The sequence below is a fragment of the Notechis scutatus genome, chromosome 2 (genome assembly GCF_049901735.1).
Source record: "Notechis scutatus isolate UNSWTSFEM ecotype Mainland chromosome 2, rNotScu1.2, whole genome shotgun sequence".
Lineage (NCBI taxonomy): Eukaryota > Metazoa > Chordata > Lepidosauria > Squamata > Elapidae > Notechis > Notechis scutatus.
This window is the reverse complement of record NC_142010.1, coordinates 239,106,432-239,126,168: the sequence shown is the minus strand read 5'-3', so window position 1 is coordinate 239,126,168 and position 19,737 is coordinate 239,106,432. Positions and strand designations below refer to the sequence as shown.

General features: G+C 35.9%; 1 protein-coding gene across 3 annotated transcripts in view; it reads left to right on the top strand.

Annotated features, from left to right (window-relative positions):
* IPO11 (importin 11) overlaps positions 1–19,737 on the top strand; it is a 63,465-nt gene that overhangs the window by 19,646 nt on the left and 24,082 nt on the right. For all 3 annotated transcript variants that reach the window (XM_087958372.1, XM_087958371.1, XM_087958370.1), the window contains 9 exons: positions 39–144; positions 1,511–1,637; positions 7,451–7,484; positions 7,624–7,664; positions 8,396–8,512; positions 9,614–9,727; positions 11,566–11,681; positions 16,582–16,658; positions 17,826–17,905. In XM_087958372.1, coding sequence (XP_087814498.1) covers positions 39–144; positions 1,511–1,637; positions 7,451–7,484; positions 7,624–7,664; positions 8,396–8,512; positions 9,614–9,727; positions 11,566–11,681; positions 16,582–16,658; positions 17,826–17,905 — 812 coding nt within the window. The remainder of the gene's footprint in view (positions 1–38; positions 145–1,510; positions 1,638–7,450; positions 7,485–7,623; positions 7,665–8,395; positions 8,513–9,613; positions 9,728–11,565; positions 11,682–16,581; positions 16,659–17,825; positions 17,906–19,737) is intronic.

Below are 19,737 nucleotides of genomic sequence, written 5' to 3'. Positions count from 1 at the left end.
TTTTTTTAAATGCCCACATTTAATTTCTCTTTGTTCAGTGTACAATGCAGTTGGATTAGCAGCATATGAACTGTTTGATAGTGTGGATTTTGATCAGTGGTTTAAAACCCAGCTACTAGCTGAATTGCAAGTTACTCATAACAGGTAGGTGCCTTTTTTAATTGGTTGTTCATGCATATTCAGGGTGAATAATGCAGTTTTGAGAAAGTTGTTTTCTCTGCATTCAATCAATTAAAAATATTGTATGTACTATAGATAATTGGCAAATACAAGATTATGCATGTGTTGAATTTTATCAATCTCTCTGTTACTTTCTTCCCTTGTTCTAAACTTGGGATCTGATATAATTGCTGGCATTGCACTTGTAAACCCGCTGTTACTTCTTTCCATACTCCTTCCACAATAGCTATACAAAGCTTTGATAAAATTAGAAAATAAGGAATTGCTACAATGGCAGCTGCATACACACAAGCTGCATTTTGGATCTTAACACTCTCTGGATTGTAGTGATACAAGGCACTACATAGTGTAGTTTGTATAGTTTGTACTCTGCATTATAATGTAGATTGCCTTAACATATAGTGGGAACACTTAGGAAGAATAATTGATCTTGGTGGTGGTGGGGAGAGCAAATGGTAGGTGATTAGTGAGAAATCCCAGGACTGCAACCTAGACAGAGAACATTAAAAAAATCATAAAAAGATAATAGCAAATCACTTCAGTATTTTTTACTAGAAGTTGAAGAAAGACATTTTTCTTTAATATACATTCTTGAAACAAATGTTATTGGAAACGGTCGTATCATAGATATTTTTGAATTTAAAAAACTCAGAAAAGCAGTGACATTCTTCAGAAAAGTTCCTACTGAGAATTATAATTTACCAACATCTGGAAAAATTTCTCAGCTTCCAGTCAGAATGTTATTAATTAGAAATAATATTACGAATTGTGGTTCGTGTAGATTCCAAATGCACTAGTGATATAGAGATTACAAAATACATATCCCTAAAATAGCTAACTTTACTGAGCAGTGGAATGGCCTAGAAGCCTCCCACTTGGAAAGTTGAGAGTTCAGTCCTAGGTAGCAGACAAATGTTTCTCAATCAGGGCACAAAGAGACAATATCTCACTGTGAACTCCATGTAGGTATCAGGAAGGGCATCCGGCCAGTAAATGCTCAGCTTCATTCAATTGTCCTGATTCCACCCTGATAAAAGGGATTACAGGATTGTAAAAAGAAAACTTTATTCCTTGAATGTCTGTATTCAATGTAAAATATTTTATTGTAATTATTTTTTTAGAAATTATTGTCAACTGATTTTTATTTATTTTTATAGAAAATTAAATATTTGCAATCATCTTAACACCAGATTCAGATATTGTTTTAAAAAACCTGCAAGTGTTCAGACATTGTAGGAAGAATAAAATTACTGAAAATATTTTGAAATTAATGTTTTTAATAACCAATTTTAGTAACCGTGACTACAAAAAATAATTTTTGTATTTATAGGTATAAAGCAATACGGCGGCGAGTGATCTGGCTAATTGGTCAATGGATTTCTGTGAAATTCAAGCCTGATTTGAGACCTATGTTGTATGAAGCAATCTGTAATTTGCTTCAAGACAAGGATTTAGTGGTATGTCTAGATTTTTTTTACAAATAGCTTTTCTTTATCAAATACTTAGCCTTTCATGTACAGTTTATTGATATTAGTTTCTTGTCACATTCTTTTGTTAGGGATGTATCTATGGATTTTGAAATGTTCTTTATATAACTCAGAAAATCTGAAGTAGTTTTTCTCCCCAGTATCAGATCTAACTGAAGGTGTATTCATTTACTGTTCAGAACAACCTTTCTGTGCTAAGCCAATTAAAATAGATAATCTATTTTAGTATCAATCCAAATGAGTAGTTTGAACTCAGAGTAATCATACACCATTTACATTTTGTTGTTCATTTAAATAAACATAAATGTGAATTTTGCATCTGGAAAAAGTAAGCATACCTCTCATCACTTTCTCAACATACCTAAAATTAGAATCAGGTGCACCAAATCAGGTTCAAATGATTAGAACATCATTGCAGAGTAGCTGGAAGGCACCTGTCTTATTTAAACCTCAGATTTGAGTTTGATTTGTTCTTTGTTTTTTAACTTTGTGCATCATGATGCCTGGATTGAAGGAGTTCTCTGAGATATTCAGAAAGTTAGTTGTAGAGTCTGGAAAGGGATTTTAAAAAATTGCCAAACAATTGGACATCAATCTTGAAAGATCGTCTACAAGTGGAAAGAATTTCAAACAACTTTCCCAAGCTAGGCTGTCCCAGCAGGCTTCTAAAAATTCCCTTGCGTTTTGGATTTGGCTTGATCTAGGATGGTCAGTTTTCCAATTGAAACCATAGTTAAATCTGTCTATGTGTTGTGAAATTAGAGTTTTCATCTTGTCTTCTGACTTGTAGTTGATGTTCATGGATGCATTCTGCCAATCTACCTATTTGTCCTACCTAGTGGTTGTTGCAGTCATTTCACTGCATTTTGTAGATGACTCCTGTTTTTTTTCTTCTGGGACTGCTGGGTCTTTTTGTTTACTCAGGATGCTTTAAAAAGCTTTAGTTGGCTTTTTGATAAAGTTGTGTGGATATTTACTTCGTTGAAATATGTTGTATAGGTGCTCTGTTTCCTTTTTCTGTTGTTCAGGGTTGCTGCAGTGAGTTTGTGTTTGTCTAAACAAAGTTCTTGCACAGCTCCTCTTGTGGAAGGTAGGGTTGTTGTTTTGGTATTGGAGCACTTGATTGGTGTGGTTGATTTTCCATACACTTGTGTTTCTAGTTTGCCATTGTGGTCTCTGCTGATCAGGATGTCCAGGATGGGTAGTGAGTTGTTGATTTCTTGGATTCCTTTGAAAATGTTGTTGATGGTTCTGTGGGTGTTTTCTAATTAATACTTTTTTATTAAGGTGAAGGTGTCGTCTACATATCTATTTGAGTTGTATTTGTGGAAGTGCTATGTCTTCTAGACTTTACATAACAATCTCTGCTATAAGTCCTGAAAGTGGTGACCCTTTAATTTGACAATGAATTTAATTTAAATAGAAGTTTATGAGATCCATAATCCTGCGTGTTTCAATCTTTGTGTATTTGGAGCAATGTAGTCATAGATTCTTTGGCTAATTCCATATTTATGGACTGAATACAGTGATATCAAATGAGAGCATGATTTTGTCTTCATTTATAGTCAGGTCTGATTGTTTGAAGGCACTTTTGTGAAGAGTTGATGAAGTATTTGCTTCATCTTGTGAGGTGCCCAAGTTTTTTGTTAATTCTTTTGCGATGTTACAGTTAAAGATTCTTGATAATGACATAATTTGAAAGGAGTATGTCCGGCTTGTGCATTTTGGGGCATTCATAGAAGTGTGAGAAGATAGGTCCACTGCTGCTTCTCCACCACTGTTCTTCTTTGGCAGTTTGGCCCTTCTTAGTGAGTCACTGAGAGTTCTCTTGATCCAATTGTCCAGTTTTTGTATTGCATTAGTGTTCACTAGAATAGATACTCGTATATCACCTTTATCTTCATATACTGTTTTAATAAAGATAAAATATTGATACATACTTTTTCACATGACTAGATATAATCGTCATTTAATGACTACTTCGTTTAGTGACTGTTCACAGTTGCAACAGTGATTTAAAAAGTAATTTTGCAACCAATCCTCGCATATATGACCTTTGCAACTCTGTAAAGCAAAGGAAAGCTATAGTAAGATGTAAACACAACTGCGATTTCATTTAATGACTAACCCACTTAACAGCCAGAGTGCCAGTACTAATTGTGGTTGCTAGACAAGTACTGCTTGCATCATCAACTGCTGCAGCTGCTACACTATTAAAATCAAATGCTCTGTCTTCTGCTTCCATCTGTATATGGACATCTGTGTTTTTGTTTCAGTTGTTGTTTTAAACAATCTTTAAGGTGACTGTCTATCCCGTATTATGATAGTTTAAACAAAATGTCACTGACTAAAGCAAAACTGTTTCTCTAGGGAAGAGTTTGTGCAAAGTACTCCTAACTATATCATTTGTAATTCATTCATAAGCTTTCTAAAGTTTAGCTGGTTCCCTTTCTTGGAGTGCTTCTCTCTTGCCTAAATTAAGATGCAGCTTCTTTGGCCTGAATACATCTCATGTTAACTACATTTCTCTTTGATTGTCAAAAACTTGACGTTCAGTTCAGTGTGCTGCAAAATACAGCAAACCTACAGAAAACCTTAAGGAGGTCAACTTTGTATGTCTGCTTTGCATGATACCAAGGAAGTCTTTGATCCATAAAAATTGCTATAGGTAATGGAGATTGTAGTTATTGATTCATCTAATCAGTATTCAATAGGGTTTGTGTCTGAGCGTCCTATCTTTACCTAAAAATCTTTTCTCTTTATTAGGAAGTTAAATAAATGTAAAATTCAGATTCATTGATAATTCTGACTGGCAGGGAATTCAAGTTAGCAGGAAGAAAAGCCTTGCAGAAAGCTAACATTTTTAATAAAAAAGATAAGACATAGAGTCAGGCATATCAGTCTGGAGAAAACAAATATTCCATATAGTAGTTTCTAGTCCAGACTTCTTGCCCAATATTATTATTTTTTCTATCTTCTCAGTGAAAATATTGTCAATAACAAAGAAAGAAAATAAAGTTTTTACGCACTTCCCCATTGTTTTCAACCTCAAAAGTTATTTCCAAATTTGAATGTTATTAATTTATATTGTATCATTTCAAATCCTTGCAAGTATGGCAAATATATTAGCCCATGAGAGTTTTTCCAAACTCTTTTACTTTTTATAAAATATTTAATGAAAACTGTTCTGCAGATCTTTTAAATATACATTTTTTAAAGGTAATCTTTAGATCTTTAAATCTGCTGTTCTCATTTTTATAATGAATCTCCCTCTTGTGAAATTTTCTATTTACTAAAAAAAAAGGGAATATAATAAGCTACCAAGGAGAAAAAGCAGAACTACTTATTAGTGAAATAGATTAAGATTCTGACAAGCAACAACAAATAAGAATGATCATCTGTTTTGGCACAAATGCATCTTGTTCTTCAGATAAATGTAGTTCCAGTCCCAATGATTTAATCACTTTAGAGTTCTGGATGAGATAATTTGACAGTGTATTCAGTGCTCTTTTTGATGATGATTTTTATCCTTACCCTGCTTGGTTCCTAATTGCAGAATTAGAAATAAAAAAAGTAACTTCTCACTTGAAAAGTGGCAAAACTGATTTTGTCAAAATTATTGAAAATAAATCCTCATTGTCAGACTTCTGTGTTAGATATTACTGTTAATAAGATTCTATCCTTCCTCAGAGAGTGGCCTAATTCTGTCACTTTTCCCCATGCATAAGAAAGGTGATAGCAAAATCATACCAACTATTGCTTGGTTATTTTCCTTTTTTTTAAACTTTATTTATTAAGAAAATTGAAGTGGTTGCCCAACTCATGGTAACTCCAAGCTGCTTAGAGGGAGAGAGTTACCATGGAAAAGGCCGTTCTTCTTGGTTCATCCAGATGGAACTCCTTAAGAGAGGGGACCTGTAACATACCTGCCTCCCAATCTGGTGGGTCAGATAGATGTAAGGGTTTAAAGGTGACAATTATTGTCATTAATTGCCAATTTTTCTACTGTACACATTTAAATGGAATATATTCAGACAATAACTTGACTTCTGAACAAGCAGAATTTAGATCAGAATAATCAAGTGTATCAATGAACAGTTTTGTACCATTTAGCTGAAAAATACTTTCCCTTTCAAAGACCACCTTTATGTGACATTTATTGAACAATCTTGAGCTCAATTCCTCATGAGAAATTATGGAGGAAATTAGTTGTCTTCTTTCAGCAAGGAAATTAATCGCCTTCTTACATTAATGGACCATAGTGCAAATTAATCAACTTCAGTCCTATCAAACAGGGCTATATTTTTTCCCTTCAACTTCTACATAAAGGATATTATTACAGAGCTTTCTGAATAAAAGTATCACCCTTCAACATTTGCCCACCATCCTATTTCAAATCCCTAGCCCAAACAGGTCTGCATAGGTGACTAGTTTTTTTATTGCCCCACTGTTCTAGAGAAATTCTTAGTTCCCTAACTTCCCTCAATTACTCAACAACTAAGTTACTCAGTTATACACTATTGCTGCAGAATGCCCTGCAGCAATAAAATTGTATAAAGCAAATGTTCTGGCCTTCATGTTATTTGGTGCACAACTCTAGATAACCCTGCTTTAGAAGTTGTTCAATCTAAATTTCTGAAAGTCATATTTCCTTTCTGTCTCTGATTCACCTTGTGGAAACAAACTTACACAAAAGATTTGGGATTTAGAGCCTAAAGTGAAATTGCCAAAATCATCCACCCCAATTATGGCATAGCTGTATGCTCTGCGAATGATTCCTATATATACAGTATATATTTATAAGATTCTGCCTATTTCACATAGGAGATGTTGTCATGAATTGTCACAGTACCTCTTATTGAAATTACACTATAGGTAAATATGAAGGTCTGATCAGTTACTGAAATTGTCAGTAAACTGTGTACTGTTAAGGCTTTCCATCGTACCATCCATTTCACCTGGCACTCATAATCCCAATTGTCAGAAATGGTAATTTCTCTATGATCAAGAAACTACAGTTTTGCTTCTGCAAGACCCAACTTGGGTACCCACAACTACATAAAGGTTGCCAAGTTTCTAGGAATAGCTGTGGCTTTCAAAAACTCATTGATATTTCTTCTCATTTTTAAATGTTTCATGTTTTGTTTTTCTGCATTTTAAAATGTATATTTGTGTATTATTGGTTGTGACTATAAATAAATGATTTGTATTTATAATCTGTTGTTTAGCACTGACTTAAGAAGTAGAAGAATTGGAATTGTGCTGTCCAGACAGTTTAGAGTTAATGGGAATTAGATAGTTAGGTAGCAATTGTGAGCTGTTCCCTTAAGGGAATGCACCATGGTAAATGTAGTTAAGGTATCCTGGGTAATGTAGTCCATGTCACATGACCACATCTGTAATCCTAATTGGTCACTAAATTGACCCTCGATGGGTTGGGGGAGTTTTCCTCACTCTTGGCTGAACTCATGGTAACTGTTCTACTTCTATCGTTACAAGATGGGAGAAAAAGGATAGGAGATAAACCATCTTTTTACCTACAAGATAGATATACAAAGGATTGGTCATTAAAAAAGAACTTCGTCACAAATGTGAGTTATGAGGATACCTGATGAACCAATAAATGTACTTTGTTATGGATGTCTTGTTGAGTTTATCTGCATCTGTACAGCTTACAAATCCACCACTGTACAGAATACAGAACAGGAATCTAAATGTTTTATTTTAAAACTTTTATAAACACTCTGGACAAGACATGTTCTAATTCAATTATTTTCACTCAGGTCCGTATTGAGACAGCAACAACATTGAAACTTGATATCCTTTTCCTTGTATAAATTATTATGATATAACAGAATGCTGAAAATGATTGGATTGGGCTTTGATTGGATTGGGCTTTTTGTTTTTGTTTTAAGTCATGAGATACAGGTTTTGTTTTTTCTTAATTCAATTTTACCAGTGGATGATTTTGAATTTAGGACGGATCAGTTCTTACCAGTAAGTATTTTATCTAACTACAAGTAAATATGTCAGTTGAAAGGTGGAATATTTTAATTATAAAAATTGATATAGTAATATGTAATGTACATCTTTGAAAAGCAAGGAAGATAATATAATTTGGAAAACAATCTTTCCTGATGGTATAGTTAAAATATAAGAGTTCTTTATAAAAAAATAAGTTAAAAATGTGTATTAACATTTTACAAGCGATAATCTCTTCCAGGTTGTTCAGTGAATAATCCAATTATTCTCCAAAGCATGTTCTTATTCTGTAACAAACCGCAGATTAATTTGTAGCAAAGTGCACTAACTCATTATTGTTATGTAATCTTAGAAAAAAATGTCATTTGGAATATTTAAAAGTTTCTGTTGTGGTCAATGTAATGTTCCTTATAGTTATAATTATATCTTGCTGATTATAGAAGAAACATATTTTTAGTTATCTATTTCTGATAGATTTTGTACATTGAATGAGCTGTTATCATTTCAGGTATCTTAAAAGTGAATATGAAGTAATATTATTCAGAGAAAAGACATGAGGGATAGAAAATAAAAAAGAGAAGGAGAAAAACTAATTTTGAAATAGGAAGTGACTGCATGAATCCTAGTAATGCTAGATTTGAGGCAAAGATAGACCAGATATTTCAGATGTAAGATTAACTCTTATTAAATATTTTGGATCAGTAACTGAAATAATTATTTATTAACTTCCAATCTTTTTCTTATAGTACTTGGAATCTATGTTTACATTGCTCTTTAAACTTCTTCAAGAAGTTAGAGAATGTGATACAAAGATGCATGTCCTCCATATTCTCTCTTGTGTAATTGAAAGAGTCCATATGCAGGTAAATTTCATTTTCCTCTTTCTTTTAAATTCATATGAAACTTAAAAAAAGAAATCAGAGAACATTTCCTTGAAGCACATATTATTTTAGTTTGTTGAATTTTTTAAATAAAGCATTCTTCAGCTATCAAAGTTATGTAACTATGTGTTAGAAGTTTTTCATAGTTATGAATTTGGTTCTCTTTCCTAAATAAGTAAACTTATTAAACTTAAAATAAGTAAATAAGTATTTGAGTAAATTAACTAAACTCATGCGATAGAGTTCCATAGACAGAATTTTCATTGCTCCCTTAAGTTCTGATGAAAAACAGAATAAGATTCTGGAATATCTGCAAAACTGCATAATGTCATTTAGACATTATAGTCTAAATCTTCAGGTATTTTACCCAGTTTCATGGTCAGAACCATTTCCAAGAACAAACAGTCTGATCTGCCTACCTCAAATTAGAAGGATACAATTCTGACTTGCATGGCTGTACAAATAATAAGAAACCTTTAGTCTACGGATCAAATACATGCTTTATAACATCATATGCTTCCTGTGGATTTATTTGGTGCTTTTTCCTCCTTTCCTGTTCCTTAAAAAGCTGTTGAAGAGGAATTAGATTGATAGTTAGGTTAAATGTTTTCTGTAAGAACACCCTCTATCCTGCTGTGGTTTTCTGAAGAAAGTACCACTAATTGCCTTGGCTGAAATATTCCTTGATAGATATCCATGCCTGTTATCCATCCTAAAACAGTACTTAGTTCTCAGTTTGAAAGTTCAAGAAAATCCAGCACTGATTTTTTTACGCATTATTTATGAATAATATTTATAACATAATTTAGAACTTAAAATATAAGCTTTTTTCCTAGAGCTTCTCTTATAATTGTTGTAATGATGGTGCTAATTCTTAGACAATGCTGTATTTGTGTTTTGTTATCGCTTGATTTTGCATATTTTTTTAAAAGTATGAAATTGTTTATTTTCTTGAACATATGCAGTCATGGAATTAAGACTTACATATGTTAATACAATAAGTTAGCTCATTTCTTAATTTTTACATCTAAATTGAGATTCACTTTACTTTTAAAAATAATATTACATTGCTTTTGATTACAGATAAGACCTTACGTAGCATGCTTGGTTCAGTATTTGCCTCTACTTTGGAAACAAAGTGAAGAACACAATATGCTGAGATGTGCTATTTTGACTACCCTAATTCATCTTATTCAGGTAAATTGTTCTCTTTTTTTCCTCATGTATTTTTAACTTACATAATATTGATATCCCAGTAAAGTTTAATATCATACTAAATATTAGAGTGTATCTCAACCTCTAAGGTTAGCCTAAAAAGGAATGTTATAGTGTTGTTCAGATCCTTTTTTCTTTCTCTTTGCCTTTTTTTGCTTGTGAAATTTTCTTGTGCTATGCATACTTACAGCAATAAAACAAATAAGGCTTGAATAACCACCAGATTTGAATGTGCACATTTTATTACATTATAATAGTACAGGCAACATTTCTGTGGCCAAGGAACAAAAGTAATGTGGGATAGGGTCAGAAGGTCATTAAATAGGTAAGGTTTCATTCATATATGGGCAGTGATTGGTGTTTAATGGTTTTTAATTGTGATAACCCTTATCCTGGGAACTGCACTATAGTTTATATGAGTTTCTCACACCAAAATGCTAGGAAAATTGCTGTGAATTTTGGCATTCATTATAGAAGGCTATAAAAGCCAGAGAAAAGAATCTCAGGGATCACATGCAGATTGTGCACCCTTGTTCAAGAGGAAAACTCAGGAATTCCTCAAGACTATACAGATTGTTTTAAAAGGAAACAAAAAAAAACACACAATAGGTTTAGAATCATTATTAGCCAAATCATGGCTGAACCCTTTGTTTTGAAGAAAAGAAAAGAAATAGTGGAAAGATTCCCTTTCATTTCTCTTGAAATGTTGTCTGTAATTAAGAGAATTTGTTTTAACTTCACCTCTTACATCCTCGCTAGTCTTACTTCCCTCTCTATATACACATTTTGGAGGGTTCTGCAGAACTATTTCACCTTTTTTCTTATTCTAAACTTTTTTTTTCTTTTAATTTCACTTCACATTTGCCTTGTATCACCTTGTGTTTCAACTCTTCTGAATCTCAACAAGGTTCATCCTGCAAAATGAGAGCAGGTTTGAATTCTTTCATGAATCCTCCATTGTTTAGCTTTTCTACATTTATCTCAATGCATATTTCATATAATGTTGATAGAGGAGGTTGCCTTGTTATTCTGAAATAGAAGAGTTGATCTCTATTATGGAAAAATGTAGATTATGCTTAGAATGAAACCTGACCTACATAGTAATTCAAGTTCTTGACTAGTAGAAGATATATTCTGCTATCTAAAGTTAAAAGGTACTGATGCTGCATCTAATATCCCTTAATAATAATAATTAATTCATTTGATAAAATAATTTAATTGGATGCATTTTAATGGAACTTATATTCTATTAGAAACAGCCAATTAGCAATGTTTTCCAAAAACTTGATATTTATTATTTCATTATTTATCATTATTTATTTGGCATAAGGGGATACTTTGTTCCTCTTTCAAAGCATCTATCTATCCAAACTGTGAACATTATTGTCCTCCTAAGAGTGTCCTTTTTCTTTAAAATGAAGGTATATTCTGATTCTGGTCTTGTAGTGCTGCGGGTCATCCTCTTCTATAAAGTTTTTCTGCTTGGTTTCTCCAATGTAGAGCTCTGAACACTCCTCACTGCACTGAACTGCATGCACTACATTGCTCTTCTTATCTTTTGGTGTCCAATCTTTATCTTTATAAATAAATACCTTAAAACAGATATTTGGGAAACACCACATACCTATGTTCTTCAAACTCACTAACACAGGGGTCTCCAAACCCCAGGCCACAGCCCACTACCAGACACGAAAACATAAGAAGAACAATATAGTTTAAGAAGTCAATCACTTCACATCGTTGCAAATGAAACAGGAACAATTACATGCATAATCTGACCATAGGGATTTGTTGTTTCTTTTGATTATTATTTTCTGCAGGGTTTAGGAGCAGAAAGCAAGAATCTTTACACTTTTCTGCTCCCAATTATTCAGTTAAGTACTGATGTTAGCCAGCCTCCTCATGTATATCTCCTAGAAGATGGATTAGAATTATGGTAAGTCTCTCTTCCTTTTCAAAACATTTAAAGAATGTAATACATTACACAAAAGAAAAAGAAGAAAATGAAAAAAGATGTAGTAGATTCAATACAAAATATCAGTAAATAATTTTTTTTTACAATTGCCATAAAATTTAAAACTCGCTATTTTATTTTTTCATCAATTAAATAATGAATTGAATATATAAAGCTAAATTCATCATCTCATTTTGGGAAATGATTATAATTTACTGTGAAATTGTAAACATAGATATTTATATTGATACCATCACTGCTACTATAAACAAAATTTGAAGTCTGTTTTTTCTATCAGGAATCTTTCCAAAACAAGTAAATAAAAATATCATAATCTATTAAGATATAAGCTAATTGGTAGAATAGTGATACTTAATGGCCTATATCAGAATTTTGGGGTATACGCAGCAAATTAACAGCATATACCCAGAATAAGTGTTTGACTACCGTGTTTCTCACATAATAAGGCCGGGCCTTATTTTTTTGACCCCGAAAAAACGGCTAGGGCGTCTTTTCGGAGGGTGACTAATTCTCCCCCTTGCATCCTCGGGTGGGTGGGCGGGCGGCGACAGCTTGGATATTCGGGAGACCTTCGGGTTCGGGCCACCGTTGCTTTCCCTTCTCCCTTGCTGCCGCGGCGTTTGGCGCAGCCACATGCGGCCAGTCAGGGCTCCTCCTGCAACCGGAGCCCTGAGGAGACACTTGGCTTCAGGCGCTCCCGTCTTCCCTTTGCTTTCGAAGGTAAAGCGAATTATTTTACAAAGCCTCCCCTGCCCGAGAGGGCAGCCCAGCCACTTGGGAGGCTAATCTCCCGGGGCCTCTTCCGTTCCTCCCGACCTCCCTACGCTGCGCGCCTCTGCGCCCGCTCCCTTCAGCCCAGCGAGCTCTTCCACCTCAAAGAAAGGCCAGGCGGGCGGCTGCAGGAGCAGCAGCAGCGGGTCTGAGCCGCTCACAGCGGGAAACAGCCACCACCCGTAGCCCGGCGGGAGAACGAGCGAGCTTAGCGCCCGCCAGCCCGGGCGAGATTTGGGAACGAGGGGCAGGAGGAGGCACGCACACACCCGCGCTCACTTTCCCAGCTTTGCCCAGCCCTTACGGCTCTGGCGCGGCCCTGGCGGGCAGCGCGCCTCCCGCCGCCCGGACCCTCCGCTCATCCTGCCAGGGCCGCGCCAGAGCCGTAAGGGCTGGGCAAAGCTGGGAAAGTGAGCAGCAGGTGTGCGTGCCTCCTCCTGCCTCGTTCCCAAATCTCGCCCGGGCTGGCGGGCGCTCCTCGCTCGTCTCCCCACGTCGGGCTACGGGTGGTGGCTGTTTCCTCTGTGAGCGGCTCAGACCCGCTGCTGCTGGATCCTGCAGCCGCCCGCCTGGCCTTTCTTTGAGGTGGAAGAGCTCGCTGGGCTGAAGGGAGCGGCGCGTCAGAGGCGCGCAGCGTAGGGAGGTCGGGGAGGAACGGAAGAGGCCCGAAATTAGCCTCCCACGTCGTGGTTGGGCTGCCCTCTCGGGCAGGGGAGGCTTTGTAAAATAATTCGCTTACCTTCGAAAGCAAAGGGAAGACGGGCGCCTGAGCCAGTGTCTCCTCAGGGCTCCGGTTGTAGGGAGGAGCCCTGACTGGCCGCACGTGCTGCGCCAAACGCCGCGGCAAAGGGAGAAGGGGCAGCAAGGGAGAAGGGAGAAGCAACGGTGGAAGGTCTCCCGATATGAAGTGCCCCACCAACGAAGGCAGCACCATATCCGGGCATGCAACAAAAGTACTTACTAACGACAAGCCCCCCGCTCTCCCCCATTTCGCATGTTTAATATGGGGCTTAATTTGGGGAGGGGCTTAATTTGATTTTATGCCAATAAAACATGGTGGGGCTTCCTATTGGTGGAGGCCGTATTGTTGGAGAAACACGGCAAATCTAGCAAAAATGGTTCCCCTAAATGTCACATAACAAGGAGAACTTGGATACCTAGAGCAGCAGTCGCCAACTTTTCTGGTTCTGTGGACCAACAGAAGTGATGTGGAGGGGATGGTTCTGTGCAGGCGATGGGCAAGTGCACAAAGCCACATTTGCACAAATGGAGTTTCACACACTTGCCTGCCACTTGGGTCAGGGACCCCTGAGCTAGATTATAGTTTTAAGGGGAAAATATTTGAAGTAGTTAGTAACCAGTAGTAGTCTTAAAATTTATAAATAATTTGATACAGTCACCAGTTAGGATCACTGGAGGGAATCAAGAACTTAATACTGTTTTTACTAATTTTAATATATTTAAAACAATTTACTGTTTTTCACATAATAACATGTACAGGTCTATCTTCCTTTTGTGTTATTACCAGAAAAAAAATCAGATTATTTTATATTAAGATTTGGCTGGTATGATGTTCATTGTTCCAGTACAACCTGTTTGCCAGTAAAAAGTCTGCCTAGCTCTTTCCTTCCTGGCTTTTTCATGAAAAGAAATAAACAGGAAGTTCAGCAACTGAGGACAAGAGCAAAACCAAGTGAGAGGGATATGGCCGTAAGGGAAGCTCAGCAGGAAATCAAAGGAGACAGAAACGATGTATCACTGCTCAGTGAGCAGCCCAGCTATAGCATAAAGAAATGGATAAAGAAAAATCCAGGGTGATGGATTAATTTAGAAACCACAGCTTAGACTACATTTGAGTAGCCTTTGGGCAGAAAGAGCTTGTAGCTAACCTGTCATGGTTTTAAGTACAAAAGGAACTCTCTGTTATGTACAGTCAGATTAATAAAAGAAGGCACAAGGAGGCAGCAGAAACTCTGTGGTAAAACCCTCTTTGAATGGGAATTTTGTAAATTGATATACAGGTAAAAGGTCTCATAGTTTTCTTAAAATGTATATGATAACAATGAAGAGAAGAAACTAATATTAGAAAGAGAGGCAGAAACTATAGAAATATCTTTACCTTCTATAGTTTCTGCATCTCATTCTAATATTAATTTCTCTCTATATTGCTACTATCTATATATTTTGTTTTACAACTGGTCCCAGAATTTGTATAACTAAGCAATGCAGTCTTAAAACATTATCACATATCTTACAACAGCAATTTCTGCAGTCCTGCAAAGTAATATGTTACCAAATTAGTAAAAAGTATCTGTCACTGCTTTTTATCTATTCACATCCTTACTGCATAAGTAAGGATGTATATAAACTTAAACACTGTTCAAAATACTGTGACAAGAAAACTCTTCATTTTTAATAATATACAGTTTTGCTCATAAGTTTACATACCCTGGCAGAATTTATGATTTCTTGGCCATTTTTCAGAGAACATGAATGATAACACAAAAACTTTTTTTTCACTCATGGTTAGCTGTTGGCTGAAGCCATTTATTATCAGTCAACTATGTTTACTGTTTTTAATCATAATGACAACAGTAACTACCCAAATGACCCTGATCAAAAGTTTACATACCCTGGTGATTTTGGCCTGATAACATGTACACAGGTTGGCCCAAAGGGGTTTGAAAGGCTATTAAATGTAACCATCCTCACCTGTAATCTGTTTGCTTGTAATTAGTGTGTGTGTATAAAAGGTCAATGAGTTCCTGGACTCCTGACAAACCCTTGCATCTTTATCCAGTGCTGCACTGACGTTTCTGGCTTCTGAGTCATGGAGAAAGCAAAAGAATTGTCAAAGCACCTGCAGGAAAAGGTAGTTGAATTGTATAAAACAGGAAAGGGATATAAAAAGATATCCAAGGAATTGAGAATGCCAATCAGCAGTGTTCAAACACTAATCAAAAAGTGGAAAATGAGGCATTCTGTTGAAACCAAACCACGGTCAGGTAGACCAACTAAAATTTCAGCCACAACTGCCAGGAAAATTGTTCGGGATGCAAAGAAAAACCCACAAATAACTTCAGGTGAAATACAGGACTCTCTGAAAACATGGAGTGTGGCTGTTTCAAGATGCAGAATAAGGAGACACTGGAAGAAAAATGGGCTGCATGGTCGAGTTGCCAGAAGAAAGCCATTACTATGCAAATGCCACAAAGTATTCCTCTTACAATATGCCAAACAGCACAGAGACAAGCCTCAAACCTTCTGGGACAATCATTTGGAGTGATGAGACCAAAATTGGGCTTTTTGGCCACATCCATAAATGCTACATTTGGAGAGCTGTCAAAGTACATCATTCCTACTGTGAAACACAGAGGTGGATTGCTGATGTTTTGGGGATGTGTGAGCTACAAAGGCACAGGAAATTTGATCAGAACTGATGACAAGATGAATGCAGTATGTTATCAAAAGATATTGGAGGAAAATTTGCATTCATCAGCCTGGAAACTGCGCATGGGACATACCTGGACATTCCAACATGACAATAATCCTCAACACAAGGCCAAGTCGACCTGTCATTGGCTACAGCAGAATAAAGTGAAGGTTCTGGAGTGGCCATCTCAGTCTCTGAGCCACTCTGGGGAGATCTCAAATGTGCAGTTCACGTAAGACAGCCTAAGAATTTACAGTAACTAGAGGCTTTTTGCCAGGAAGAATGAGCAGCTTTACCATCTGAGAAGATAAAAAGCCTCATCCACACATCCACAAAAGACTTCAAGCTGTCATTGATGTTAAAGGGGGCAATACACCATATTAAGAACTGAGGTGTGTAAACTTTTGATCAGGGTTATTTATGTAGTTTCTGTTGTCATGATTTAAAAAGAGTAAACACAGTTGATTGATAATAAATGGCTTCAGCCAACCACTGACCATGAGTTGAAAGAAAAGTTTTTGTGTTATCGTTCATATTCTCTGAAAAATGGCCAAGAAATCATAAATTCTGCCAGGGTATGTACATTTATGAGTACAACTGTACTTTAGTTTCTAGGAAACATTCTATTATTTAATGTTATTTTGTTTGTCTCTCTAGGTTAGTAACATTAGAGAATAGTCCTTGCCTAACTCCAGAGTTGTTACGAATATTCCAGAACATGTCAGCTCTTCTTGGTAAGCTATCAGTATTTGAATTTAATCTATCCTGATTCAAAAATGGTATAATATTTTTTTCTGTACAAAATAGTATTTTTTATTTTTTTCATCTAAATGAAAAAGACTGATATAATGGCTAAAGACTGAAATAAGATATTGCAATATCTGAGAGGTAAATCAATCCTAAAACATTTAAAGAATTCTGTTTAACATGTATCTTGCATGTTCCATTGCCTCTATTATTGCAAGGTTCTAATTGTACAATAAATACTATATTAACTACAATACATAGATAGCATCAAGGGGAAAGATAACGGGTATATTTATTGTTTTTGTATTTACATTTACCAGGTGGATAACTTATAAGTTATCTTAAAAGTGATAACTTTTTATAAGCATTATTGAGCTGTGATCTCTTCATATCATAAAAATATTAAATAAAAATATTTTGGAGATTTTTTTCAGAATGTATATCTTTGACTTTTTTAAGATGTCTTTTTTATTTAGTAAGCAATTTATCTTCTAAATGTTTGAATTATACATGCATACATAAAGGTTCCACTGTTGTTCTAATGGCACTGTAATAGCCTTTCCAATAATCACTAATTAGTAATTAAAACCACTGTTTTCTGAGTAATAGCATAAATTGTGCATGCGTAGATGATTTTAGAATAATTTATAAGAATATAATGGTCATACAGGCAATCCTTGACTTAAAATAGTTCATTGAGTGACTGTTCAAAGTTACACTGAATGGAAAAGCACTGAAAAAAGTGACATATGACCATATTTCACACTTATAGCCATTGAAGTAATCCCATGGTCACATGATCAAAATTCAGATGCTTGACAACTGAACCATATTTATGTTGGTTGCAGTCTCCCAGGTCATGCAATCAACTTTTTTGACTTTCTGACAAGTAAAAACAAATGAGAAGCCAGATTCACTTAATAACCATGTTATTTTAATAATTGCAGTGATTCACTTAACTGTGACAAGAAAGGTTGTAAAAGTGGGGCAAAACTCATACAACAAGTGTCTCATTTAGCAACAGAAATTTTGAGCTCAATTGTGGTTGTAAGTTAAAGACTACCTATTTTACAGAATATTACCTAAATTGTGTTTAATTAAGTAGTATTAAACTGCAGTAAAAATGCTAAAATCATCTGATGCTCATTTTCTAGAATTAAGTTCAGAAAACCTCCGAACTTGCTTTAAGATCATCAATGCTTATCTTTTTTTATCTTCATCTGAATTTCTTCAGGTATGTATCAAATCAAATTTAATATTATGTATTTCGTGAAGCTTGACTTTTTTTGAGTTAATTTTTTTGTCCTTACTATGAATAATTAGTTCATGAAGTATTGTAATAATTAATTAGCTCTGCTTTTTTATTGTGTGCTTTATGGGGACAAGATGAAAAATAACACTGGCCAATATTTTATTGTAAAAATACGATAGAGAATAGATGTCACTTTATCCCTTATGATAGCCAACTCCTATCTTCCCCAAATTCTACCCTTTGGTGGTTAATTACAGCAACAACTTCTTTTTTACAGCTGTACTTTGCATGACTAAATGGCTTATTTAGCTGGTCTTTAGCCAGTCCTATATGTTGTAGAGCAAATTAAATGTAATCAAAATTGTTTTATTGCATCTGCTTCCCTTAACAGTTCTGTATTCAAAATACAAGTAGTCCTCGACTTATGACTGGTTTCTTAGCAACTATTAAAATTATGACAGACCTCCCCATAGCTACTTACAAGTCTTAAAAAGACTATCTTTAGATGCATTTTGAATACAGATTTGAGATACATATGTGATTTTAAAAACAAAGTCAGTAGAAAAGGGGAACATGTACAGTTTTATCAATTATATAAGTTAAATTTCTGGGCACTAATTATCACAGTCAATATTCTTTTTTGTATTATTACTATAGTTAACTTGAAAATGGAATTTTTATTATTAAGGTCACTGTGCCTTCAGTTGCAGCATCCTTAGTATTTGGATGTGTTTCTTCCTTTTATTATATAGTACACTGTGTCTAAGAGTCAGATAAATGTTTTGGCATCATTGGCTTTTCAAAGTATAGCAGTTCATAATGACTACTAGTTTTATGATTGAACGACTTCCAGGTTCATAAACTAGCTTCATTTAGCAAGATTACAAGTAAAATACACTGCTCAAAAAAATAAAGGGAACACAAAAATAAGACATCCTAGATCTGAATGAATGAAATATTCTTATTAAATACTTTGTTCATTACATAGTTGAATGTGCTGACAACAAAATCACACAAAAATTATCAATGGAAATCAAATTTAGCAACTCATGGAGGTCTGGATTTGGAGTTATACTCAAAATTAAAGTGGAAAAAACCACTACAGGCTGATCCAACTTTGATGTAATATCCTTAAAACAAGTCAAAATGAGGCTCAGTAGTGTGTGTGGCCTCCACGCGCTTGTATGACCTCCCTACAACGCCTGGGCATGCTCCTGATGAGGTGGCGGATGGTCTCCTGTGGGATCTCCTCCCACACCTGGACTAAAGCATCCCCCAACTCCTGGACAGTCTGTGGTGCAACGTGGCATTGGTGGATGGAGCAAGACATGATGTCCCAGATGTGCTCAATTGGATTCAGGTCTAGGGAACGGGCAGGCCAGTCCATAGCATCAATGCCTTCATCTTTCAGGAACTGCTGACACACTCCAGCCACATGAGGTCTAGCATTGTCGTGCATTAGGAGGAACCCAGGGCCAACCACACCAGCATATGGTCTCACAAGGGGTCTGAGGATCTCATCTCGGTACCTAATGGCAGTCAGCCTACCTCTGACGAGCACATGGAAGGCTGTGCGGCCCGCTAAAGAAATGCCATCCCACACCATTACTGACCCACTGCCAAACCAGTCATGCTGGAGGATGTTGCAGGCAGCAGAACGTTCTCCACGGCGTCTCCAGACCCTGTTACGTCTGTCACATGTGCTCAGTGTGAACCTGCTTTCATCTGTGAAGAGCACAGGGCGCCAGTGGTGAATTTGCCAATCTTGGTGTTCTCTGGCAAGTGCCAAACGTCCTGCACAGTGTTGGGCTGTA